This window comes from Peromyscus leucopus, chromosome 22, assembly GCF_004664715.2.
Source record: "Peromyscus leucopus breed LL Stock chromosome 22, UCI_PerLeu_2.1, whole genome shotgun sequence".
In the NCBI taxonomy this organism is placed as follows: Eukaryota; Metazoa; Chordata; class Mammalia; order Rodentia; family Cricetidae; genus Peromyscus; species Peromyscus leucopus.
Window position 1 is genome coordinate 22,378,201 of NC_051081.1, and position 27,074 is coordinate 22,405,274.

The window sequence follows — 27,074 nt, forward strand, 5'->3', positions numbered from 1 at the left end:
TACGACTAAGACGCTAACGGCTGACACTGGCTAGGACGTGTATGGACCGAATATCATTCACTCCAGTTCTTCTGCTATTATCAACCTAAACTTTGCAGACCAATAAACTCAGGGAAATTATTTTCGCCAGATACACACAATGAACAAAGGTGGCATTTCTCAGGGTTGCTGGCGCCATCTTGGCGGGGCTCTGGAGCCTCGTGGAGACCCACCAAGCTACATCGTTCCCTCACGTTGCTTCTGCCCTCGACTTTGAAACAGATCTGGACTCCCCATCCCCTTAGGGTTCCCTTCTCTGCCATCACCAGAGGCTTCAGTAGGTGAATGTGTTTTCTCCGCCCACTGCTCCTGGATAGCATGGTTACTCCATGGAGTAGAACAAGTCTAGGTTCTGAAGAGAGCAGGTGTTGTGAGCTGGTTCTGGTGTTTTTTTTTTGGGGGAAGAACAGAGTGCAGCCACGAACTCAGAGAGAGGTGGCTACGTATGTGTGGCCCTCGGGAGGGAAGAAAGGGGCTGCTTTAGGGCAGGACCAGCTCTTTCTGGGTGCGCCAATGCCTTTTCACTCCAGGCTGCAAATGTTTCCCCCTCAATTTTGCAGGACTAAGCATGGCCATTTCTGCCCCCAGAAAGGGGTTCTGAGGCAAGGCTCACTAGTTTGATGGAGAAACTGTCTACTGTCCCTTCAGGATGAATCTTTCTGCAAAGATTTTATGCCTTAGCTTGCTGTACACTCAGAAAAAGGATGTGTTCCCTAACTCTCACCTGGATTTCCCCTCACCCCAGTTTATCATTTTTGCTTTGGGTATCCATACACCCCCGCCAGACTGTTCTTACTAAATCCATAAAAAAAAAAAAAAAAAAATGAAGCTGGCTGTTCAATAGACCCTTCCTTCTCTCCACTCTCCACATATTTCTTGCTTAAAGAAAGGCTCTAAAAAAAGACAACTTGTGCCGGTGAACTTGTGGTGCACGGTGGTGATGACGTCCATCTAGGGTGCACCAGGCAAAGCAGTCTAGTCTGCCTGTAGGCCATTTGGTTCCTTCTTCCTTTCTCGACTATTTCTCCAGCAGTTAATTAAAGATACCCAGCATCCCACTACAAGGACGACACTCTTGGGTTAAGGCTTTGTGCACAGACAGCCAAAAACGTGTTCAAATGAGACCCTCCTGGGGGGAAAGGGCTCCGTCCTCGTGTCTTTGCTCAGGATTTGACATGGAGGTTCAAGCAGGAAATAGGACCATGGAAGAAGAGCCTGAAAACACACCACGGCGGCATCTTCCGTGTTTGCCACGGAGATTCCGCTCCTCAAAGGGTGTCAACCCCCATGAGACCCACACCACTAGAGAACTTGTGGCTGAGAGGAGTCTTTGTCCCGAAACATCGTTTTTATTAATCGATTAATTTTTTTTTTTTTTTACAAAAATAAACAATTTAATGAACAAGAAGTACAAAAGCTTCCGGATATGCAAACTCCAGGAGGGAGAGGGGCCTGGTTTTGGCTGCTTGGTGGCTTTCACTGAAAGCAAATGAGGCAGAAAGGCTTCCATTCTACCCCCACCCCAGGTCCTGGCTCAAATGCAATCTGCTCCTCCACCCTCGTCTCTCGGCTCATATGGACGCGTGTGCACCACTGCCCAGGACCCCTGGGCTGGCCTAGGAGCAACCTCTAGGGAGAGGCCAGAGACAGCCTCCCCAGGTACTGGTTCACTCAACAGCTTGGAGCATCCCGCAGCAGCTCCTCATGCGGAGCTGAGCTGAGAGAACACTCTGACTGATTGTCCCCATGCGGCTCCTGCCCGCTGTGGCTTATGCAGCAGCAGCAGCAGCAGCAGCAGCAGCAGCAGCAGCAGCAGCGTCCTGGCTACATTCCTAAACCATGAATGCAGTGATGGGGCTGCCCATGGAACTGTCCCAGTTAAGACTAGCCTGAGCCCCGCTCGCTGCCCAGAGCTCCAGAGAGGCAGTCGGCTCTCAACCAGTGATGCTCAGGCTGGGAGCAACAGCCTCAGACCTAAGCTGGCAAACTCACATTTTTTTTTTAAAAAAACATATTTGCATATTGCACGTTTGTCCTGGTCACGTTAGTCGGTCTGCTTCATATCTGCAGGGGTTCCCAGGGGGATATGCAACGTCTCAAGTGCAAGTCACTCCCGAAGCAGGCAAGCCCAGCTGGGTAAAGACACCAGCTGGTCAGCTGAGCCCACAACCAGTCAACCAGGGGCCTTCACATAGGTGGTCTTGCTGGCATCAGGGACCACTTGGCTCCATCCAGTCTTAAAAAAGACCAGCTTCCGACCTAGGGGGCAGAGATGAGAGGTTACAGGTCTGGGTAGTTTTCTCCGATCTCTATAAAGCCGCTGCCTTGAAGGACTCACATGCACATCTCTCTCACCATCTCTGCCTCCCCTCTGGCTTTTCTGAGGTGGTGTGTGTGTGTGTGTGTGTGTGTGTGTGTGTGTGTGTGTGTCTACCTTTCGCATCCTTTGGAGACGTCTGGCCGCTCCTCTGAGATACCCCCTTCCCTCTGGCTCACCTGTCCAGGTGGTCTGGTTGGTGACCACAAAGGCACGGCACTGAGCGTGGCTCTCGCAGACATCGACGGCCTCAGCCAGGTTGAACACGGACAGGAGGCAGCCGCCATGGTGGTAGGATGGCCAGCAACGATAGTCCTCCTGCGGGATGGTACTGTCTGGAATGCGTTGGTACTCTAAAGGAGGAAGGGGGGGGGAAGAAAGTGAGAACGGGGTGCCTAGGGTAAGGGCTGAGGCCCACTCTGTGGGAAAGGGATGGGGAGACCCGTTTGCCGGATGAAAGCTGATGTCTAGGCCAGCTCACCCAGCCTGACAATGAAGGTAGTAGCCAGAGCGGCTCCAGCTCGCCCGACAGCCAGGCACAGACTTGGATTTCAGGACGTGGATAAACGGGGGGCATGTGTGGGCCAGGCACACACTCAGAGATACCAGCTGTCTATGCTGGGTTCTGAGGCAGGGGACATTTGAGACATTCAGAACCGGGCTTCTCAAATATCATGGTGCATAATATTCCCATGCAGTATTATTAAAACGCAGATTCTGATTTGGGGAAGGCCTGGGGTGGGGCCTAAGGATTCTTGACTAGATTCCAATCTTACCCGTGTGTTGCAAGGGGGTCAGAGCCCCTCAGACATTACTTGGTCCTGACTGCGGGGAGAAGCCAGCTAAGCTTCCAAGACAGGCCCGGGACCCCACTAAAGGAGTTTTAAGGTGAAGAGGCATGTGGAATAACACAAAATACCACACTTCAGGGTTCAGGTGTTTAAGAAGGGTCGAGGTCCCCCTGCGGCACAGAGCCCCAGGGGGCCAGCTAGCTTGGAGGCTCTGCCAGGGCCTGAGAGGTAAGCCTCTGGCTCCCTGGGCCTTCCCACTGCCCCGGGAACCCCAGTTGCTGACTGATAAGGCAGAAGCCCTGGGCCTCTGGCCACCCCACCCTCCTGCCTCCTTCTCCTGCCAGGGACTAGACCAAAGTCCAGGCAGGGTTGCCTGTGATTTATGGCCCCATAAACGGAGTCCTCAGGGACAGAGCCAGCCATTGTTCACCTCGTTAAACTTTATTTACAGGGCTAACAAGGGCTCCCCCACCCCTAAGGCTGGCCAGGCCTCCTTGAAAACAGAGGCTGCCCACCCCTTGCCCCCCTGCCAACCACCGCTAAACCCTAAGGCTTCCGTAGGGGGACCCACTGCCTGTAACAGTAGCTGTAATTCTCCCCATCCCTGGGAGAAGTGGCTTCTACGGCTGGTTTCGGAGTCGGCTGCCCCCTCCTCCGGCTGCCCTCTGAGCCCCAGGAGGAGCAGAGGAAGGAAAGAGAATCAAATGTGTACTGTGTTGCAGCTGCGTAATAGGAACTGCGCTAATTGCTTTTACACACCTCGCAGGCTCTTTAATCCCCATCAGAGTTTTGTTAGGTGAATTATTTTGAACCCAGTTCATGGATGAGGAAAAATGAGGTGCCAGGGGTGAGTCACGCATCTGGCTCATGGAGGGGTTTGAAGGCATCCATAGAAAAGGCAAAATGCTAGCTGTTCTAGCTCAGGCAGAGATGGGACTTCCAAGTGAAAGCCCCACTGTCTATGTGACCCCCAAGTGAGCCCCGAGAGTGGCCTTTGGAGACAAGAGTCTCCGGAGGGGTAAGCCGTAGCCAGTGGATGGATGTCACTCACCCCCGGGTCCCCAAGGCGGTCACTCACCTGCGCCGCTACTTGTGGAGTTTGGCAGGTACTGGCCACTCCGGTACAGATGCAGCACCATCTCCAGCTGGGCCAGGGTCTCATCCACCCCCCAGGTGAGCTCTCCTGCAGAAGTACAGTATAGTTATCATGATACACCGGGGCCCCTGTTCCTTCCCACAGCCAGCCAGGGCTTGGGCCCAAAGCCCGGTGGCTCGGGAGGGCCCTTACCCCAGAATGTTGTCTTAGAAAATAATGGGTCCTAGACGTGGCACTGCCCAGGGTCATTCTTGTCCCTGCTTCTGACAGGGCGGTGACCGGTGAAGGGAGGCAGATGGGTCCTGAGGCTTACCTGTGGCGTTGACGATGGTATCCAGCAGAGGCCGGAGGGCCGGAGGGGCGCTGTGGGGCAGGAGGTATGTGAAGAAGAATCTGTGGCAGAGAGGGGACAGGGGCTCAGGAGCCCAGCCTTTGGAGATGCGCCCTTCCCTTGCACTTCCGCTAGGTATAGACGTCAATGTGGCCCGAGAGCCTGAATCCTCACACGGGGACCAGGCACGTCCACATTATCCCAGGGACTCCACTCAGCCTGGAAACACGGGATTGGACCCAGCTGTGACTGCAGCTAACTTCGGACCAAACTGGGACCAGAGGTCCCTTTCTCCGCCCTTCGTCTTCCAGCCCACACTGTCCTCTGTTTGACCCCCAGCAGTGGAGGAACCCCATAGCTGGGGCTTCTCAGCCACGGGAAGCTTTGTAAAGGTCAAGAGCTAGGGTGGAGAAGGGACATGCCAGTTCTGGCAGCCCAAGGCCCTGAATGTGACACTATTTTAAGAAGCTTCCAGCTGCCCCTCTGACCCAGCTCTCCTTAGAGCTCTCTATTTTTAGCGTTAGAGCCACACTCTCTCTGGACTGGGCCCCCCGCCCCCGTGGTGGTTTCCACTGGTCAAGGTTATTCTCCCTGGTTGGCCTTCTGGCCCCCATTGGGGCTCTTGCCCTGTCAGCCCCCTCCTTGGCTGGGCTCCCAAAGCGTAGGGTCATCACCTGTAGGCATTGTAGAGGTTCCGTTTCTCATTCATACTCTCACACCAGCCCTGGGCCGAGCAGGGCAGGGTGAAGTTCCTGGCTGGAAACTCGAGGGTGCAGTCGGCAACACCAGTGCACGGTGTCTCCTCCACGCGAGCATCATCCAGGTCCGTCACCTTCAGCTCCCCATCCACGAGCACGAACTGCCGGGGGCGGAAGTCAAGGAGAGTCACTGAGCCCAGAGGGGAGTGGGCTAGGTGGTGGAGGAGGCGGCCGAGGCTGAGGCAGATCTGAGGACAGACAGACAGACACACAGGTTGGTGGTGGGGTCAGGCCTCCTGGACTCGCGGGCTCTGGATTGAGCTTGGAGATGGGCCTCTCTCATCGTCAGGTCCCAGGGCGGCAGAAAGGCTGAGGCCAGGGACTTGGAAAGGTCGCTGATCTTCAACTGACCCTTGGCTGGACTAGCCACGCACATGGCATGGAGCAAGAACTGTGAACAGCAGGATTCTCTGTCCCGGTCTCCCCCTCCCCCTTACCCTTTGGCCCATGGCTGAGAAAGCCAGTCAGCGTGTGCTCCTTCCTCCCTCCCTGGCTGAGAAGTCTAGGCCGCTCTGGAAGGCTGCCTTCGAAGAATCATTCCCACAAAGGGCCCAGACTTACTCGGAATCGGTCCTCCCAGGACGTCTGCAACAGCTGGATCATTTCCACAGGGGCGCCCAGCTCTGTGATGGTGGTCAGTGTGTCCGGGATGTCCTCACTGTCCTGGTAGCAATAGCCATAGAGCTGGGGGAAACCCAGGGCAGGTCATTAGGTCACAGGGTAGAGGCAGGGAGGGACAGAGAAAGATCGAACCATCAGATGCCCCACCCTCCGCCCTTGAGGCCATCCCTCTGTCTTTGCTTTAGCTCAAGCCAGTGGAGAATGGTGTTTCCTGGGAAGTCTGGCCTCTGTTCCCAAGGCCACAGTTTCTTCTGGTTTGGCCGCTCATCAGTCCCTCACCTCTTGTTACTCAGGGAGATGGGCAGGCTTGGCCACCATGTTACCAGGCAGTGTGCTAAACATACTATGTGCATAATCTGGTTCTTATTTTTAAAACTTAACTTACTATTATCATGGGCATGTATGGTGTGTGTGTCTAGGTCAGAGGGTAAGTTTCAGGAGTCAATTCTCCTCTTCCACCGCGGGTTCTAGGGAGTGAGCTTAGGCCCCCAGGCTTGGTGGCACCCGCTTTTACTGATCCATCTCACCAGCCTTTCAAGTCTCACAATCACCCTAGTGGCGCGTGGCTACTATCATGATGTCTGATCTTGGGTGGGGAAATTGACTCAAGAGAGGGTGGTCACGTTGCTTAAATGGGCCATAAGGCTAATAAACGCAGAAGCCAGGATTCCACCGGATGTCACCCCAGTTCCACAATCTGGTTCCTCTGCTAGTCCACGGGCCAGCAAATGATGATCTGATGCCCTCCCCGATGCCAATCTGTGTAGCTTTCTCTACCATCTCAACTTTCCAAAGCACAGAGGCACATCTGGGTAAGTGACATAAACGGGAGACACACAGGGAAGGTCTGCTTGCGAGTGTATGATCCTAAGTTGCTGCATACTTCTCCTCTCACCCAGGGGACGGCTCCTGGTTACTGCCCACCACCCCTGCCCCCCAGCTGGCCAGGGAAAAGCACAGGGGAAAATCCTTCCCATTAACATCCACACCAGCATTCTTGTAGGGAGACCCCTGCTTCTCCATGTTTCTCCCAACACACTGCCGAGTCTGGCTTACACCGGGCTCCGAACGGCCAGTAGCACCCGACGGAGCATGAGCACAAAGGCGGAGTTGTCCACGCCAGACAAGGGAAAGCGAAGATCTCTGTGGTGGAGGGTTGAGATGGAGGACAGGGAGCCCGTGGTCTAAACATGCCAGGAGGCAGCAGCTGCTCACGTCAGCACCCTCGCCCTCCCCAGCTGCCCTGCTGGCCCTAAACACCCACTCTTGTCACAGGAGTCCCAATCCTGTCCCACCGGAGAGGCGAGACTCGGTGTTGGTCTACCAGGTTACCTGGCTTGTGAGTGAGGGGCCTGGCTCTCCTAGGTACCCCCTTTCCCTCTCTCCTTCCATACCCCTAATCAGCCCAGGGAGGCCCCGGACTCAGGATGGGCTTTGGGGAAGGTAAAGAGAGCAACCCTGGGACCTGGTTCTCATTTTCTTGCTCCAGTCTGAGCCTTTGTGGGAAACTTCTGAAGGTTATTAAACACCCAGAGGTCGTTAAATGCACCGTTAACGAGGTATTAATCAACACTCCTCAGGAAAAAATAAAAAGACACCATTAGCCCCCCCCACACACACACACACTAGGAAGCGTGAGGCTGAGCACTACAGTTACATCTTTTGTTCTTTTGGGAAGAGAAATACACTCTAGTATGGTCAGAATCTGTGGTCCAGGCAGGCCCAGGGGGCCCATCTAAGGCCTGAGGTCCCAGGATGATGGGATAGAGAGAGGGAGGACTCTTGTGCCCTTTGACCCTGGGCTACAGAGGCATCTGTCCTAAGAGGAGCGTGTATGTGGAGGATAAAGAGGGTCCAAAAGACTGAAAGATCCCCAGGCAGTCCCCTGGTGACCAGAGTCTGTGCTGGGAAGAGCACAGTGGACCTCTGATGCTGTCCTGCGTTCACTAGTAGAGGCCCCAGCCTAACTTCAGGCTGTCCGGAGAGGAGCGAGGGGTGTCAGGAGCCTGGCATACTTTAGAAAGACCAACAGCTCCTCCCTAGCTCAGCAAACAGTCAAACGGTTTTGAAATTTTAAATGATTAGGAGGTATTAACACGACGTGATTTTTAGTTCCTGGCACGTAGCTCTGGGGGCCTCTTGAGCAGGAAGACCCACGACAGGCTGTGTTGGCTACAGACGCGGCGTAAGTGAAGAAGAAGCCAGAAGGACATGCCTGGGGGTCAGAGAGTAAGGGGGGAGCTCACCCCCAAAGCAGTCCCTAAGACACCATAGGGACTTCCGCTTTCCCCTAGGATCCCCATTACTTCTGTTCTAGAGGTTCTAGCTCCAACCTCAGATTGGGGGAAATCACAACCAATTCCAAGAGATGCCATGCTGTTGAGGGTGTGGGTGAAATGTGTTCCTTTGTAATGTCTTGTCTTTCTTTCTCTGGTGCCCTCATTCCTGGAGGGGACATGACAGAGAAGGGCCTGTTTGTGGGTCGGGTGGGCATCTAGCTGGAGACTTGCTGAAATGCTTGGTGAGGCCAGTGAGGTAGGAATCCCTAAGGCATAGGAAAGCCCCCTGAATGCCAAATCTACCCCCCCCCAGAAAGGGCCTTGAACAATTAATGAACACTGAAGGTCCTGCTAAGTTCCTCGAGGCCTCTCCATCTCTTCAGAATCTGGCTGGCACCACAGGGTTTCCAGAAAGTTCCCAAGAACCCAGAAGAGGAAAAGAAAACAAGATCCTCCCAGTTAGAAATGGCCACGTAACCAGCTGCTCTCTCCCTCAAGCGCCAGTCAGAGTCAGCCTTACAGCCAGACATAAACACACACCCCGGGTAGCTGCCTGGGACCAGGGCAGGGCCTAGAACCTTGATAGAGCGTGTCACAGGTATCTGGTCAGGATTGGCAGGGGGACATGTCCTAGGGAGACTTGGAGCCACCAGGAATACAAGTAGCGCTCTGGCCTCTTCTATTCTATGTGGCCCACAGATCTCTCCAGGCCTGGGGCCCCCTTCTTTGCACGACTGAGGAAAGAAAGGATGGACTGCTGGGTTTCTGGTCAGTTCTTTGAGTGCAGAAAGGTGAATCGGAGGGGGTGTGGGGTGGGTGGTGTGGGCAGGATTCACAGCCTGGGAGTCTGCACACACCTATGTCCCTTGGCCAAGAGTAGCCAGGGGTCTTTTTTCAGGCAGCCCAGACATACGCAGAGGGCGTAGTCTGTCTTATCCCAGGTAGAGTCAAGGCAGAGCCCTCAGAGAGGGGAAATGGGATGTGTTTGGATGGTACTGGCACTGTGAAGGATGGTTCTAAGTCTTGGAGGGACCGGGGTGGTTGGGAGGTAGGGGGGACTCATCCTTCCTGACTGTGTTCCCAGTGAACAGGGATGCAGAGTCTCTTACTAGGAAGGTATGCATCTGGTCTTTTGAATCTTCTAGTCACTTGGCTAAGCACATTTAGGACTGTGGCATTCAGACTGGCAGACTTTGAGTCTTCTGGCCTAAGACCCCGAGGCTTCCCCTGAGCTTCAGCTGGATCCAGCTGAAGTCCCAGAGAAGCCCATGGTCATTTCTGGGCAAGGCTGTGTTATTTTCTGGCCTCCTTTATCCCTTCCAATGACCTGTGAGCAGACTGAGGGATGAGCAAGTGACTGACTCTCTGAGAATCAAGTCAGACACATGGTCTCTTTTCAGCCCTTCCCAACCCCATCGAGCATGGTTTAACACCATCTCCGAAGCCAGACACCTCACTGGACTTTGAAAGAAGTGGGGTTCAGGCTCTACCAATATGGGGGATCCTATTACTGCAGCTGGGAGCTGACTGAAGCTGAATGGTGCAAGTTGGACTTGAGGTCACTATGACTGGAGATAATACTCTGGTGTTCAACCGCCAGTTTTAGCCAGCAGCAGGGTCTGATGTGGTTATAAGTGCCCTACCACCAGTTGGGGACCCTTCTTGCCCCTGTCTCTGTCTTTAAGGGATGTGTGTTAAGTTTGGTAGAGTGTTTTACCCAAAGGGTGAGAGGCAGGCAAGATGTTTGTTGCTCAGTAATGCTCTGATCTGGGTTCTGCACCTAGCTGCAACCGGGACACAGTTTTTTGACGCCTCTTGACTTACTCTATGAGACCAAGGAGACTTCCAGAGTGACAAGCCATCCCCCCTCATCCCAGAACCCCGCTCTCGTACCTGCAGCACGTTGGGGTGCCTCAGCCGCTCCAGCAGCACCATCTCCTTGAGCAGCTTGTGGGCCGCCAGGCGATAGCAACCCCTTCGCGCCCCGAACTCGCGCACGCAGCTGCCCAGATCGTGGCCGCTGAAGTCCACTGCTTTGAGCGCCACCGCGGCGCCGCCGGGCAGGCGGACCCGGTACACAGCCTTAGTGTAGCCTGAGCCCACGTACTGCGCGCCAGACACGTTGCGGAGCGCGGCGCAGCCCAGGCGCGGGCCCGGGCCGGGGGAACCCGGGCCGGGAGCAGGGGGCCAGCCCGGAGCGCCGTCGGGCGGGGACCGGGCCCGCGGGGGCCGGGGACGCTGCAGGCCCGGCCCTCCCGGAGCCAGGTCCATCAGGCGCCTCCGCTCCGGCCGGCCGGCTCCCGGCCCGGGACCCCCGCGGGAATAGCGCTGCACCTCCTCGTAGCGCGCCCGGATCTGCCGGGCCAGCTCTCCACGGCCCCCGCGACGGCCCGGGCCCGGGGCTGCCGAGGTTCCCGGGGACTGGCCTGGCCGCGGAGGCTCCGAGCCCGGTGCGAAGAGCACGTTGAGAACGGAGCCCAGCAGGAAGGAGGCGCAGAAACCCGCGGCCACGGCCGCCCGCCGGCGCCGCATCGCTCCCCTCCCCCTCGGCCGGCCGCGCGCCGTTCCCCGGCCCCGGCCCCGGCCCCGGGCGGCTCAGGCTCCGAGGCGACTCCGCTTCGCGCCGCGCCGGCCCCCTGCCCAGCCCGCGCGCATGGCCCGGGCAGCCCCGACCCCGGCCCCCGGCGGGCGGCACATCGGCCTGACACTTGCCTCCCTCCCGCCCTGCCCCCGCCGCTTATAAGGCCCGGAGCCACCCCCCCACCACCACCCCACCCCACCGCGCGCGCCCGCCCCTCCGCCAGCGCCTCCCAGCGCCCGGCCGAGCCCGTCCTCGGCGCCGCCCCCTCTGGCCGCCCGGGCCGGCCTTCCCCGCTGACTGACAGCGGGACCTCCTCCCGCGGCCAGCCGGGCCTGGGAAGCGGCGCGGAGGCGGCTCCGGCCCTGCCCAGCGCGCGGCCCCCCCGTCCCGAGCTCCGACCCGGGGGAGCGGGGGAGCAGGGGAGAGGGGGCGGGGAGCGGGGGCGGCGAGCGGCGCGCAGGGGTTCCAAGCCCGAGGCGAGGCGGGATAACGGGACCGGGAGGCCTCGAGCTGAGCTGGCCGGGCAGGGTGCGGGGGAGTTGGAGGGGCGAGGCCGGCGGGTAACGGGCTCCGAGGGACGAGCCAACCTAGCCTGGGTGCGGGGGGTCATCGGGGTGCACGGCTGCCTCCTGGGGATGGGGGGGGATCGGGGCTTTGGGGCTGGGCGCGGGGTTGGGCGCAGGGGTCCCGCCTTCTGCGGGTGAGGCTGCTCTGGGACAGCCCGGGTTCTGGGTGTGGCGAAGGGCGGCGGTCTGGGGAGGCGGCCCGGCACCTGCGAGAGCGCGAGGGGTGGGGACTGTGGTCTCAGAGTTAATCGTGAGGTTTCAGAGATGTTCTGTTCAGCTGCCTTCTACGGGGACTTGCTGATGTGCCTTGTCCCCGAATCCCCCACCTCTAGACAGACGAGCTCCACCCCCATCCCGGAGATCCCCCCCGATCTCTGACCCGCCAGTAGGGAATTTGGAACCGTATACAGCGAGGGCCTCGGTGTCCACGCGCGTCTGTCTGTGGCGTGTGTGCATGTACCCGCGTGTCTGGAAGGGGCTGCTGTGCCCCAGGAAGGGAGTGTGTGCGCCCTGTGTCTAAGTTGGTGCTGACTCCATCAGAACTTCTGGCCCCTCCTCCTCTCTCCCTGATTGCATCATTAGTGCTAATTGAGGGGCTTTCACACGCCAGTGCATTAGCTGTTTGGAGTGAGCTCCCCCCTCCTGCGAGATAAGCCGCTGCCCCCTCCCCCTCGCAGCTCTCCACTTCCCCAGGGCCCTGAAACTGTCCACCGAGGTCCTCTCACCTCCTCGGGCTTCCTCCAGCTTGCCTCTGGACAGGAAAATCTCTCTCTTCCGGCAGTGTCATGGATAGGCGGAGGACTCCGGGGTGGGGGTAAAGCTTAGGGGTGGGGGAGGAATCTAGAACCATCTTTCAGAGGAGCTTTCTAGGGAGAGGAGGTTTTTCCCTTAAGAGGTCTCACATTCCTATTGAAGGCAGGCAGGGAGGATCTCTGCGATTAAGAAAGGGAATAGAAATTTTTGACTGGTTCTTTTGAGCGTGGAAAGGGAGAGGGGGAAATTTCTTATGCTTAGCCTGTGATTCTATTGAGGTAGGCCTTCTGGCTTCGACTTTGTGGCCCCCAAGACTCAGAAAGTGGGGGCCACGCTGACGTACTCGTCATGGGAAAGGCAGGTTGAAGGAAGCCATGATTCCCCCTGAGAGATTTGGGTCTGATGGAGTCCGGTCTATCGGTCTGTTCCTGTTTAAGCTGCTCCGCCCCGCTCTGGCCCATAGCAGCCGGGAGTGTGTGTGTGTGTGTGTTGGGGGGGGGGGGCTCTGAGCAGATGCCCTCCCCAGCCCTCACACCAGATGTCTTTGGTCTAATTAACTGTGCTGAGAAAACCAACCTGGGTTTGTAAACAGAGCTACTGGCTAAAGTCAACACGGAACGGTAGCAAACAGTAAACAGTCCCCTTACACTCAGCCTCAATCGCGACCAGCCCCCCACCCCAGGGAAGACTGGGAGCCAGGTGGATCAGAATTCCCCTATCTTCCTGGGTGACCCCAACTGACATTCCCTTACCAGTCCCACAAGTGTCTCCTCAAGAAGTGTGAGGACCAGCTACCATCCCAAGATAGGTCTGTCTGCCTTCCAGCAATTTCACAACCTGGCTACCTAGCCAAACATGGCCATCTTTGAGAAAGTCATGGTGTGTGTGTGTGTGTGTGTGTGTGTGTGTGTGTGTGTGTGTCATATTCCTTGCAAAACTTTCTTTGGATCCTCTGCATGTTCATGTCTTGGAGAAGCCTGGACGGGGAAGGGATTGGCATTTTGAGTGTAGGGCTCAGAGTTAGTGAATATAACGTGAACATTGTTAACTTCATTACACATCATGTAGGTATTATAATAACATGTTCCAAAATTAGATAATTATTCCTGTGATATCTCTGCCAAGCTTTGGTGTTTCTGTTATGGTTTGAAAGTTCAGTGCACAACAAGGACCAGAGAAATAGGCACAAATGTACATATGGTGCACACCCAGAAGCCACGAAAACAGGAGCCTCGCATACTGAAACAAAGACCCTTCAACTGTGTGGCCTTACATTTATGGCTTCCCTCAGCCCTTACTGGGACACACAGACACACACGATCACAGATGGAAATAGGATTTGGCTCCTAAAAGAAAGAGATCGAACCTTTGGAACTGACAGTTCTTAACCAAATTTTGATTGTTTGCTTTTGAGAGAGAGAGAGAGAGAGAGAGAGAGAGAGAGAGAGAGAGAGAGAGAGAGAGAGAGAGAATGTGCCACCCAGGGAGAGGAGTTATTTCAAAGAACTGGAAAGCAGGAACACTATGGGAAGCCCCTGTTCCCTCATCTGTGTTTGCCCAGCCATGCAAAGAAAGGCCAGTCAGGGCCCACACCACAGCCTGGGCCTCACAGGCCAGTGTCCAGCTCGGAGACGATAATGTTTCTCAACACAGCTTCAGACAGCAGCCTCTACGGGTTTTTCCCCTACCAGGAGCTTTTGGACCAGCAAATAGCTTAACAAGGCTCCGTGCTTTAGACTCACTATGTTTTTTTTTTCCCCCCTCTTCCCTTCTTCCCACTCCAATTCAATGGACTAACCAGGATACCAGTGCTTGGGAAGGAGGCAGCTGGCCTAGACTCTACAAGGCTCCTTTCCGGGAAGTGTCTCCTAGCTCCTTCCTTTCTTCCTACCATCAGACCCTCGTGGGGTGCCTGTATGGTACTACCCTTTTCCTTCCAGCCCAGGTCCCTGACCCCTCTGATGGAGTGTTGCTTTTCCTGATGCTGAAACAAGGAACTGAACTGAACTGGTAGTTCAGGCTTCCGTGAGCTTCTACCAGCTCTCCATACAGCCCGGCTCCCTACCTTTCCATCCCCTCGGAGAAAGCCACATCCCCCAGCCTGAAGCAGGTGCTGCCTCTTGGCCACCCTCTGCCTCTACCCATGAGCCCCTTCTCTTCCCCAGCTGTTTCTTCATGCTTTTCCAGAAAGTAGTGAGCTGGAGACACTTCTGTCACCAGGCTGCATGGGCTCTAGAGGGTGTATTCTTGGACTCCCGTGGCTTTATTTCCTTTAAGAAAATGTCCAGAGTCCTTTGCTCAGGTCTAGGAAAAGTGTGTAAAGAACTCTAGATTTGATGTCAGAGATCCAACCACGGTTGAGATTCCCCAGTGTGTGCAATCTAGTATTAATGATAGCGAATGAACATATTTTGAGGTGTTAGACAACGTGGTTGGCTGTGATTCTTCAAGGCAGAGCTGATTTTGACGCCTTTGCCCCCTGGTTTCCACCAGAGAAATTGCTTAGCCGCCCAGGCTCCCTTCGACTTTGGAGCATTCACTTTTCCCAGAACCAGCAGACTGGCAAGCAGCTCATCAGAAAGGCCCTTCTCCACACATGACGAGTTCACAGAAGGCCTGGATCCAGCCTTCTGATGCCACAGTGACCAAGAGCAGGCTTCAGCCTCAGCTCTGTCCTCCTTGGAGCCAGGCACTCAGGAAGGGGGGAGCTGCTTTCAAAAGGATGGGGGTGTGCGTGAGTGGGGGTGGACACAGCTAGCCAGCCCATTCCTCCACCTCCCTCAGGTAGGAAGTGAAGCTGACCTTTCAAAAAACAAAAAACAAAAACAAAAACAGATGATGGAGGTCGGGTTTCTGACATACAGGACCTAAGGGAAGGCCAAGTCAGAATCCCCAAGAAATTATGGGAGCTAGGGGTGGGAGAAATGAGAAAGACTGACTGGAGATAGGGAAAGATTCGGAAACACAGGCCGATAAAAGCCCGAAGGAATCTCGAGAGGGGTAGTCAAGACAAAGATGGAGAGAGCTGTGCTCGGGAGAGACAGCAGCTTTCTGGAGAAAAGCTTAGCTCCCTTGGCTGGGGCTCTGCCTGGAAACTTGAGCCCCTTCAGCCTTACAGCTGTGCCAGGGGGCAAGGCCCTCTCTCAACCCAGGAACCAAAAATGTGCCAAGGGCTCCTGATGCTCCCACAGCTTGGCCGGCTTAACATTTGTCTCCTCAGCACCAGGGCCCATGCTGGTGGCTTCCCCTCCAGCTCTTGACTAGGCCTGTTCTTGGTAGCTGCCCGCTTCCTACTCAGCTGCACCCACTGCTCAGGATGCCTTTGTGGTGATCTCTCCTTCCCTCCACCTTCTGGCTTTCCAAGACTGTGCCCGCTGTGACCGGACTCTCTCAGGTACACGTTACCTGAGAGAAATTGTGAGGGGTTGACGTTGGGCCTGGGACCTTGAACCGAATGGCGTAGTGGGGGTTGGGGGGGGTGATTGGGGGGGGGGTGGGTGGGAAGAGGAAGAACAAGAGCCAAGCCGCAGGACTTTTATCTATCCCGGGCAGATGGAATGGCGAGCAGAGAGCAAGGGAGTTGGCCATCCATAAGTGGCGATGAACAGACTGTGGCTTACAACAGCCAGGTATGGAGGCATGTGTGCAGGTAGTGGCTAGAGATAGCACATCACATCGTCTCTGACCAACCAATGCTCCTTGAGTAGATAGAGAAATGTTTCTTCTAGACCATGATCAAGGAGAAGGAATCCTCTCTCTCTCTCTCTCTCTCTCTCTCTCTCTCTCTCTCTCTCTCTCTCTTTTTCAAGATAGGGTTTCTCTGTGTAGTCCCTGGCTGTCCTACATCTAGCTCTGTAGACCAGACTAGCCTCGAACTCACAGAGATCTGCTTGCCCCTCTCTCTCAAATGCTAGGATTAAAGGCATCTGCCACCTCCAGCCCCCCAGCTCTATGAATCCATTCTCTTTGCTGCAGCTCGGGGAGTGTAGGGGGGACGTGGGGGTGGGCACTGAGTATGCATCTGGCTCTAAACTTACAGAGGATGAACAGTTCTCTCCCATCTGATCCCTTCTTTGTCCTGGGGCACACAGGAGGAAGGCACTACTCCTAGTCAAGAGAGTCTTGGCTCTGTGGCCCCTCTCAGGAGTTTACAGTGTACTTGGGAAGATCCATGCCAAACCATTAGGGCCTGAGTAAAGAAGAATGTGGGAAGTCGAGGGCAAAGGACAGAAAGATGGGCAAGAGCATGCAATCCTGATGGAGAGCTGGCATGTCGGGAGGGCCTGCTCTGAACCAGGAAAGGCCCCGTCTCCCTGACACATACCATGAGGTCAGAATGGGTGTTCATTTTGTAGATGACGAGGCTTGAGGGTTTTGGGGATCTGTCAAACTATCCAGCCTTCGTAAGCAGCAGTGGACCCTGGCCCAGATTCTGAGACTTGCCTCAACTTTTCATTTGTTTTTAGGGGGAAAAAAATCTAGTCAAAGGGAGAGGCAGAGAGGAAGGCATCCATGGAAGCCTAGGCAGAAGTTCATTAAAGTCACTTTTGCCTCCAGGTAACAAGGTTTGGCCATAAAGATTTATTATTTTATTGTTCTTATTAATACTAATGATAGAGCACACTTATTAAATGCGTTCCATTATCATATAATCTACTTAACAACTGTAGGAGATAAACGCTATCATTATCTCCAATTTTCCTGATGAGAGAATTGAGGTGAGAAGGCGAGGTGAGATGCCTGAGACAGCAGTCAGAGCCCGAGCTTGGGTGGGGAGGCCTGTCACTATGGAGAGTCTGCTGAGGATTCCCTCTTTGGGCCTGTGTTGTAGCTCACCGCCTGCCTGGGCTGAGCTGATTTCCGCAACAAAGATCCCAGGGACAGCCTGTCCAAGCCTGGAGCTGCCATCTTGGTCAGAAGGTAAGTGTGTGGTGCTCTGTGATGCTGTGGGAGCATTTAGAGGAGAGAGGTGAGTCGAGTCCTTCTGGAGTGAGTAGCTATGGGGACAAAATGAAGGGCACGGGGGCGCCTTGAGGAGGTTCTGCGGTCGGTCGAGAACCAGGCTGACTGAACTTGTATGCCGAGTCCCTCAGAAACCCCAGAGGGTTTTGTCGTCTTTCCTCCCTCCCCTTTTCTGAGGATGAGGGGGAACGAACTGATCAGAAAGGATAGTTGACAAAGGGTTAACTTGGCTCTGGGAGTCTGTGTGGAATTAAAATAATTATTTGAAAAATTCAGAAAAAGCACACACACACACACACACACACACACACACACACACACACACAAGGAAGTAAAAATTACACAAAATCCCTCCATTAAAGGAGATTACCTATAGGAAGATGTGAGAGACGTCCTGCCTGCTCCTCCAGCCCCATCTGCAGAGGTGACCACTGTGACCCCCCCCCCCCCCACCCCCCACCCCGGGATGGTAAAGGCTCCCGCAGATGCCCTGTGTACCCATCAGCCCCTCCCCCACCGGCTTTCCTTGAGTTTTGCAGTCAGGCTTGAGGTTAGATACCTCAGGACTCTTGATGTTTCCAAGCTCAAATCCCAGTCCTGGGCTGTTACAGCAGCAGCAGCAGCAACAACAACAACACCCAGAAAAACTCAAAACAAAAACCTGTCATTGGATTTGTCTCCCCCCCCTTTTTTTTTCTTTATCGCTATTCTCCAGAGCTGGGCCCTTCCTTCTCTCACATAATGCTCCCAGGATTGGGGCTCTTCCCACCTCAAAGCATGCATGGGCACCGGATTCATCTGCCAGGAACACTGCTTCGAACACGTCATTTTCCTGCTGGAAAACATCTTTGATGATTCCCCATCATTTGGAGAGTAATTTAGCTGGCACTTACAGTCAGGCGCAACCTACCTCTTGGATTCTAGTACGCACAAGCACTTCCTGACTCCGAGTGGCAGCCCAGCTGGTGGCTTCCCCAATCTTAGGAGTTCTTCTTCGACTCTCCGATAACTCATTCTTCCCCATACGCTGCCACAAATGACCCAGGGCTGGAACTAAACTTCGTTTTCTCTTTCGGCTTTGACTCCCTGTGGAAGTTAAGAACAAGTTAAGGACTTGACGTTCCGCCTGTGTTCACCTGCCCCTGCTCAGCCCTGCATCTTGATCATCTGCTTTCAATAATGGAGTCTCTGTCCTGTGGCATTTCTTAACAGAGTCGCTCTCTCTCCTCTTTTGGTTTTTTTGAAACAGGGTTTCTCTGTGTAGCCTTGACTGTCCCGGAACTCGCTCTATAGACCAGGCTGGCCTTGAACTCACAGAGATCTAGCTGCCTCTGCCTCCTGAGTGCTGGGACTAAAGGCATACACCACCACCGCCTAGCTGACATATTCTCTTTTTGTTTTGTTTTCTTCTGATTAGGTTTTGCTTGGTAGCCCAGACTCGCCTGGAACTTGATATATAGCCAAAAATTAGCCATCCGCTTTACTCTGCCTCCCAGTGATGGGAGCACAAGTGTGTACTGCCACACTCAGCCAGTCTTGACATTTAAAAAAAAAAAAATCTTTTCATGTGTGGTGGTGGTGGTGTGTGTGTTTGTATAGGTGAATGTGGAGGTGCATGTACCACGGAGCATGTGTAAAGGTCAGAGGACAACGTTGGGTGTCAGTCCCCGCCCATCTTGTTTGAGACAGGGTCTGTGGGTACTTCAAGCTAGCTGGCCAGTGGATGAGTTTCCAGGGATTCTCCTGGCCCAGCCTTCCATCTCCCGTTAGGACCTCTGGCAGTAGAACAGAAGTGCTACTTGGTAAAACGATGTGGGTCCTGGGGATTCAAACGCAGTTTCTCATGAAGATTTTCTCCAAGAGGCATCTCTCCAGCCCCAAAGATTCTTGATGGAAAGAAGACCTTCTTATTTCTTAGCAGTTGGAAACAGTCCTCTTGGAAACAGGGCCTCTGGATGCTTGGCTCTCCTTCCCTTTGCCTACAGAGCCCTGCTGAGGCCCCAGCCCTTCCCAGGGTAGCAGGGTGGGCTCCTTTCCTGTATCCAGCTTCCAATGTCATTTCATCAGACAGGTCTCCTCTGGCCACTGTCTATCATGTCGTGTTGCTTTTATGTCCTCAAGACACTGTTTTCTGAAATGGCTACCTCCGTCAGTTTTCCTTGTCTGCCTCTAGCCTCCCCTCACAGGAATGCAAGCACCATGAGGTTTGGGGTCTGTATCTTGTTCTCTGGTGTCTGTTTCAAGCTCCAAGCAGTGATGGTAGAGATCTTTTGCTAGTAAATTTGAACGCTTCTCCTCCCATGGTTTGGGCAGCCTACATCTAGTAACGGCGCTTGTCTTCTGAAAGCGACGTCAGTCATACATTACAGGCTAAACAACAAATATATCCTTACCAATGGGAAAGCAACCACAAAAACTTCTTTTGTCTTAGCCCAAACCAGCCTCCTTACTGACTGAGCCTTGCTCCCTGAAACTGTGACTTGTGGTTGTTCTGACGTCAACTGAGCGGTGTCCCGTTCCCTCAATGCTCCACTCTGTGACTTTAAGGTGACAATCAGTTAATCCAATAACAGAATCCTGCTAACGTGCTAATGGGAAAGGGTGGGGGAAAAAAAGGCTCCTAGCTTCCTCCCTTCTGACTCAGGTAACATCTGTGCATTTAACAGGGCCCTTCTGGAGACAATTAAATAAATGCTTTATTGAAACAATAAAATTAATAGGGGCCTCATGGAACTCAATGAAAGGTTTTTAAAAATTAACTTCATTGTACTTTTAAGCTCTAAAACAAGCTTGGGGGGGCGGGGCTTGGGGTGGGTGAGTGGGTTAAGGGCCAAATTTTCATGAAACAGATCCCTGACCAAACGTTGAATGCTTGGAGGGTTGGAGACACAATTACTCACTTTCCCTGTGGAAGGGGTACTTTGTTCCGGGGGCCTGTCTCTTATAGGATCTTTAAGCAACAGATCTGGTTTTATCTTTGGGACCATGTCACTTTATACATTGATTAATTTAGGCCTTCATGTTTTTTTTTTTTTTTTTTCAGCCTAGGTTATGTGTCTCATGAGAAGAAATGCCACAGTGATGGTTGTCACATTGAAGGGGTGAAATCGTGAACGCTGGGACAAGCTGGGTGTGGTGGCTTATGGTGTCTGCAATCTTACTACCCTAGAGGCTGAAGTGGGAGGATTTTGGTGAGTTGTTTTAGGCCAGCCTGGGCTACTGTGTGAGACTGTCTCAAAACCAAAACCCAAACCAAACAGCAAAAATAACCACACCCCACAAGGCACCCACCCATTCTGCCAGGAAATAGGTGAGACGTTCCCTTTCCTGGTCTTCATTTGTTTGTATTTAGGTCCATCTGCCTCACTTAGCTGTCTGTCCACAGATCTCATTCTAGCTCATCACCCATGGTTATCCCATTTCTCTAGGAACTGTGTTTGACCTCAGTAAAGGTCATGGTCAGAGTTCGTCAAACCAGAACCTGAGACCAGAGGTTTCTGGCAACCTGTGGGTAGTTCTTCTGGTGGGGGAAGGAACAGGTGTTCTCTGGGACAGGATTTCCTTATGGGTCTGCTGGGCTTGGGGGGAGGGGAAGGAGGGGTGTGAGACCCCAGACCGGGAAGTTCTCTTGGAAGATGCAGCTCCCTGCCTGGATGGATGGAGCTGGCGTGGGACTGTCTTCAGGGTCCCCCATTACCCCATCAAGGTAGCACACTGGTGCAAACCATCTGTGATGTCTGAGTAGACTTAGATTCCAACCCTGAGCTCCTGCCGTAGACGGCCCGTGTGAATGTGAGGGGAAGGCTGAGAGTATGGTTCAAATCCCAGTGGGTCTTTCCCCTGAGCCCTGGACTTCTTGGACACCCCCGCCCGCCGGCCCCCGCCCCCCCCATGACTCAGGACATGTGTGGCCCCGGCCCCTCCCTTCCCCTCACCCGAGCTGCCCACAGTCAGTGGGGAGACGTCTGAGCAGGAACTCAGAAGGTGTCTGTTCCCAGCTGTGCCCTAAAGTGCTCCTGTGACTTGGGGCAAATGATTTGGCCTTTCCGAGTCTCAGTTTTTTCATCTACAAAATGGGGGTACAGACACCTGCTGCGGTTCTTTTGAGGATCAAATGAAGCACAGGTGCGAGCCACTTTGAAGTGCATGAAAGAGGGCAGAGGCTGCCTTTCATTGCCGGGTGCACACCTCAGGAACCACCTTCCTTCCCCCAGGACTCAGTCCAGAACATCTTCGGTCGTTGGAAAGGAGAAGGAGGATTTGGGAGGGTTTCATATAATTCCTTTACACGCGCCCCCCCAAGGCAGCCTCTGCCCTCCCCCACCCCCACGCGCGTGCGCTCACCCACCCTCTCGTCTCCCGGACTGGAGATCCTGGAGGTGTCTGCCGCTTGTCATTCTTTTATCCCCTGGTATCTGTGCTGTCAGCATGGCTTGTTTCTTCCTTTGAAGTCTAGCCCGGACTCACCTTCGCTTCCTGGTCTCACCGTCACCACCACCACCTCCATCTAAACCATCATTATCCGGGCTTCTGTATGAGCATCCCAGCGTTTCTCTCTGGTTTCACCCTTCCCTCCCTCTGTGCTCTCCTGCACGGGGCTGCTAGCTCCCGGGGTGGGGGTAGGGGTAGAACTGACGCTTCCTAAACTGCTCTCCCCTTACCGATTTCATCAGGGCCACATTCTCTGCGTGCTGGAAGCGTCCCAGAGCCTCTCTGGTCCTCCGTTCTTTCCTTCTGCCTTTCTTACAGGTCCACTGCCTAGATTTCCCTCTACAGCCGGATTTGGGTCTTAAGTGTGCTCAGGAAAGCTCGGCCCATTCTGACATCTGCGTGGGTCACTTACCCACAGGGCCTGGGAGCACCTTCTTGTGTGTGTCTGCCAACTCTCCAGACTGTACGACCCAGCTCGTCCCCGGTTCCCACCCTCAGACCTGTCTTAGGACTTTGTCTCATGGGATGATCTGTTCATATTCTTATTGCTTGTGTCAACAGGACTGATTTAGTATCAGCTCTCACCTCCCACCTCCCTGTCCATGCCTCATCAGAGGCCCGAGGGCCAGCAGAATCATTGAGAAGGAGGATCAGGAGTTCTGGTTTGGGAACGAACGTGGAACCGGCCTAGGAGAGTCTGTATTCAAGATTTCTTGGTCCCTCTCTACCCTCCCCCTACCAAATTGTGCTCTTGAGAATCTCCCCCCTGCTATGTCCCCATCCATCAGTAATAAAGTAGGAACAATAGGGGGTTTCTTTCTAATTAAAGGGAGCAGTTAGTGTTTCCACTTCAAAGCCCTGGGAGAGAAGATTTTTGTTCCTCAGGCCCGGAGTCTGGGAACCCAGTTGGGCTGAGAAGCAGGGCTCCAGGCCCAGCCAAGCATTAAACTCGTGAACCTGAGATCCCCCATCTGCAGGCAGAGGAGCTCAAATTTAAAACAACAACGTAATTTGGTAACTCGGGCTCTGATAAAACAGTTGGGGGATTTCTTCTCTCTGAGCGTCTGAGGCCAATGTTATTACAGGTGTGTGCTTGTCTCTCCCACACCCTACCCTGCCCCTGTGGCCCCAGCACACACAGCACACACATGTGCCATAGCCTGCTCTCTCGTGGATGTGGGGGTCACACAGCACACGCGGTACATACACACTTAGTGTGTTCCAAGCCTCGCTCCCACTCCCAGGCACTCGGGCCCCAACTCCCCCAGTTGCTGTTACCCACCACCCCTCACCCCTAAAGGCCTAGGACTGAAGGACTGTAGTTGGAAACCAGAAGTCAGCTTGCCAGGCATGTGTTCTCTTCCTCCTGGCTGCAGGCTGATCACACCAACGCAGGCCACACCGCTAACCAACTGGCTCACGCTTCTGGCCGCAAACTGCAGTCTCCAAGCGGGTGTGCTAATAATCATCACTGTCTGTTGGGACGGAACACCTGAACAAAGCGACTTACAGCCAGGAAGGCCCGTTTCGGCTCATCATTGTGTGAGCTTTCAGGCCATGGTCAGGTGACTCCATGGCTTTGGACCTGAGGCACGGCACCCTGAGCTGTCATGGTGACAGAAATGCGCCTAGGGGAGGCTGCTCACCTCAGAGTGGCTAGGAACAGAGAGAAGAGGGGAGGGAGGCAGAAAAGGAAGAGGAAGACAGACAGACAGACAGACAGACAGACACACACACACACACACACACACACACACACACACAGAGAGAAAGAGAGAGAGAGAGAGAGAGAGAGAGAGAGAGAGAGAGAGAATTTATAGGACATATCCCCAGTAACCCTACTTCCTCTAACTAGGCTCCACTTCCCAATAGTTTGCCATCAAATTATGACTGAAATGAATGGTAAGTGGCGCTGGTTACCCTGTGGAAAGGTCATGGTCACGGCAGAACCCAGTATTAGTTTTAGAGCTTTATTAGGAGGAAGAGGGGCGGGGGAGAAGAACCAGGCCTGGGGAAGGAGCACGTGCAGTGAGAGGGAAAGATGGTGGGAGACAGAGCAGAACAGAGAGAGAGAGAGGGTGGGGTCTGCGTCACGGCTCTTTAAGGCGCAGATGGGCTTATGGAGCCACGCCACGCATGCGCAGATTGTGTGACCACACCGTGAGTACGTGATCGCCAGCGCACACTGATGGCATAAGATGCAAGACCCTTTGCTTAACTCCTGAACCGCGCGTGTGCGGTCACGCGGCTAGAGTGAGGGCAGAGTTCTAACAATGACTCCATCAATGGCTTAGCCCATTGATGAGATTCGAGCCTTCACGACCCAACCTTCTAAAAGCCTATATCACCTGGCAACCAGCCCTTAACGCAGGAACCTTTGTGCCTGTGTGTGAGGGGTGGCATTGCATACCCAAACCACATCAGTGGCCCCAAGCCGAAGCCCTCGTATGAACACAGCTTGAAGCTCCAAAAGCCACACACTATCCTAAGTGTAGTCATGATCTGAGACCCAACAAAGTCACAGAATTGGGTCCTTGGGCTAACAAATCATCTTACAAGTTTAACCTATTGATTACAATGGAGATGGGAAAACAGGTTTGTTTTTTTTCTCACTTCTGTGATTGAATCTATGAAGCCTATATCAAACTTCCATTTGTCCATCTGTCTGTCTGTCTGTCCATCTATCTACCCATCTTACACTGAGCACCTTTATTTATTTATTTATTTATCTATCTATCTATCTATCTATTTATTTATTTATTTATTTAATTTGTCATGTAGTGGGAAGCACAGTTAAATATAGGCAAACTCCATCATTAAGCATCTTAGTGTCAGGTTAACAGCACAACTTTTGATAGCTGAACATCATGTGTTAAGACTCCACTTCAAGCCCGGCGGTGGTGGCGCACACCTTTAATCCCAGCACTGGGGAGGCAGAGCCAGGTGGATCTCTGTGAGTTTGAGACCAGCCTGGTCTACAGATTGAATTTCACAAAGCTACACAGGGAAACCCTGTCTCAAAAAACCAACTTCCCCTGGAAAAAAAAAAAAAGACCCCATTGATTCATTGATTTATTAGCAGGGTCATTGTGGACCCAGTTGCTTAATCTTTCTGAGTCTCAACTTGCTCATGGGTAAACTGGGGATAAGAATTCCAGTGGTCTCTGGATTAAAAGGAGTTCTTGTTATGATGCTAGCAAGGTGCCTGGAACATAGAAGAGTCTCAATGAGTAAGAACGATCATTTAGTTCCCATTCAGTCTGAAGAGCTGCAGAAGAACAAAATCGCATGCTAAGAACTGTACTAATTTTATGTGGCAGATGAAGGAGATCAGAGAAAGAGACCCCTAGGCCCGTGGGCTGTCAGGGAAGGCATCTGGAAGGGGAAGGCCATCTTGGACTTCAGAGGCATTTGCTTGGCAGACCAGGCCAAGGAAGAAGAAAGAACGTGCATGTTCTCCTTAAGCCACAAAGAGCATCCCTTTGCAGACTCCAGTCTGGCAGTATGATTTGGAGACCACAGACATCATTCCATGTCCCTTGGTGAGTAACACTGTCAGCATGTTAGGAGGTCTCGGGGGACGTGTGATGGTGGGCGGTGACTGTAGCGAAGCGATGATGGCATGGTTAGAAGTCTTCCGCCCTCCCTTAGTTCTGACCCTTGTCTCTTCAGATCCCATTCTCTCCCTCACCCTCTTCTTCTTTTCTGCCCTTGGTCTTGTGGAGGGCAGAGAGACACTCTGCCCTCGCTGTTTGCTTTTCTTCTCCCGGCTGAACCTTCCGGTCTAAGGTCTTGCCTGGTTCTACCGAGGGAGGCTGTTTCTCCACGTGATCCTGGCGGTGTGGGGCATGGCTGTGCTGAGGTGGCCTTGCTCGCTCCGGTGATAATTTCTCCTTAATTGAGCGTAAAGAATGTGAGGAATGTGGAGCAGACCGCAGGAAGAGGGCTGTGCAGGCCCCTCAGGGATCCAGATTCTGGACTCTGAGATGGGAGAGCAGCAGCCAGCCAGCCGAACCCCACATAGTGTGTGTGTCCATTCTGGGTTCCCCATCTCCTCTGCATGACGTGGTGGTCAGCCCACTTCTATAAGCCTTGGTTCTGTTCTTCTCTCTCCTGTTGCCAGAGTTCCACATTCATGTCAAACTGGCCATGGTCACCTCTCTTCCTGAGCATCTTGCTTGATTTTTTTTTTTTTTTTTTTCGAGACAGGGTTTCTCTGTGTAACATCCTAGCTGTCCTGGAACTTGCTCTGTAGACCAGGCTGGCCTCAAACTCAGACAGAGATCTGCCTGCCTCTGCCTCCCGAGTGCTGGGATTAAAGACCTGCACCACCACCGCCGTCAGGCTTAGTCTTTCTTGATTTCCCAGCCCAGCTGATATGAAGAATCCGTATAAATCTATAATTCCAGATGGGACTCTAAAAGCTATCCCTCTGGAGGAGGAGAATGTTCTTGGCTGCTGAGATCTCTGGGCCGGAGCTGTGCAAAGCTGTGAGTGCAGGCTACCTGTTTGTCAGCCGGGAAGTCACCTCAGAGAGGAGTGCTGTGCGCGCTCCTCTGTCACCCAGGGGACGTTAGGTTGAGCTGTCCTGCCTCCTCATCGTCACGTGAGCAGAAAGCACAGGTGGAGGACTTAGGCTTCTGCTCGGTCCCGACACAGCGTTAGCCATGGAGCCGGTTAGCTACGGAGCCCGTTAGCCATGGAGCCCGTTAGCCATGGAGCCCGTTAGCCATGCAGCCCAAGGCGAGGTTTGAAACCTCTTAGAGGTTGTTTCCTCTTGCTGAATACTCTGGTGGCATCTTTGTACGTGTCAAGGTGGAATTAGATTTGCTGAAGGCCATGTGGCACACCCAACAGGTGCTGTTGCGAATGTTTATATGTGACTCTTTGTAGGAGACTGGAGGTAGAGGGTCAACTCTGTCAGGATCCCTAGAGACCCTGTGGAAGGGACAGGATGACACTGAAAACTACTTCTGACGACTCGCAACCCAGAGCTGGGTGGGTCACAGAACAGAGGTAGGTATGCAGGAGGCAGGCAAGAGACAAGTACAGGTTGAGGCTCCATAGCTCCAGAACTGCCTCTCCGGCTCTCAGTAAAAGTGACAGCTGTCTTTCTCTGTACCCCCTTCCTGCGGCCTGACCAGAGGAAATGGCCGATTTGGTGACGGGAGGGCCTCAGGCTATATTTAAAGAACTTCCTGCCCAGGAGAGACATTCTGTGGAGGTAGCCAGTCCTCCTGGAACAGTAGAGTGTGGGCCGCGGTCTATATTTTCACAGACAGGATGGGGGTGGAGGGGGAGGCTGGGCAGACAGCCCTAGGTGACTTCTTCCACCCTAGATAGTGCCAGCCACCTTTACACTCCTGTTTCCTCTGCCTCTTTAGATGACACTCTCTGGGAAGGAGATGTCTAAAAGTTGCAAGGCTGAGAATACGCTGAACACATTCCGCCGCTTCTGGAAAGTTTCTGCTGTTATAGCCATTTGCAAATTTCTCCCAAGATGAAAATTCAAAACAAAGTGGGAAGTAAATGGACCTTGTGAGCAATGG

At 53.7% G+C, this 27,074-nt stretch overlaps 1 protein-coding gene and 1 long non-coding RNA gene across 2 annotated transcripts; one reads left to right on the top strand and one right to left on the bottom strand.

The window, feature by feature from the left end:
- Positions 1 to 1,366: 1,366 nt before the first annotated feature.
- On the bottom strand, positions 1,367 to 10,765 carry Pkdcc (protein kinase domain containing, cytoplasmic). The gene is made up of 7 exons (XM_028892456.2): positions 10,126 to 10,765; positions 5,894 to 6,016; positions 5,249 to 5,520; positions 4,557 to 4,636; positions 4,226 to 4,330; positions 2,536 to 2,709; positions 1,367 to 2,298 (listed from the first exon to the last, which is right to left on the bottom strand). Exons 1-7 carry the CDS (start codon positions 10,762 to 10,764, stop codon positions 2,213 to 2,215), a joined length of 1,479 nt encoding a protein of 492 aa, XP_028748289.1. The 5' UTR covers position 10,765; the 3' UTR covers positions 1,367 to 2,212.
- LOC114709586 lies at positions 6,013 to 27,074 on the top strand. Its single transcript, XR_005089732.1, has 4 exons — positions 6,013 to 6,765; positions 24,846 to 25,067; positions 26,419 to 26,523; positions 26,910 to 27,074. It is a non-coding gene; the product is annotated as an uncharacterized LOC114709586 (long non-coding RNA).

What these genes read in the sequence shown, in the direction of transcription:
- Pkdcc (XM_028892456.2), bottom strand. Translation starts at nt 10,764, where the DNA reads ATGCGGCGCCGGCGGGCGGCCGTGGCCGCGGGTTTCTGCGCCTCCTTC. An exon ending in AACCTCTACAATGCCTACAG is followed by an intron (nt 4,637 to 5,248) that starts GTGATGACCCTA and finishes TCTCTGCCACAG; the next exon opens with ATTCTTCTTCACATACCTCC. An exon ending in TACCATCGTCAACGCCACAG is followed by an intron (nt 4,331 to 4,556) that starts GTAAGCCTCAGG and finishes GTACTTCTGCAG; the next exon opens with GAGAGCTCACCTGGGGGGTG.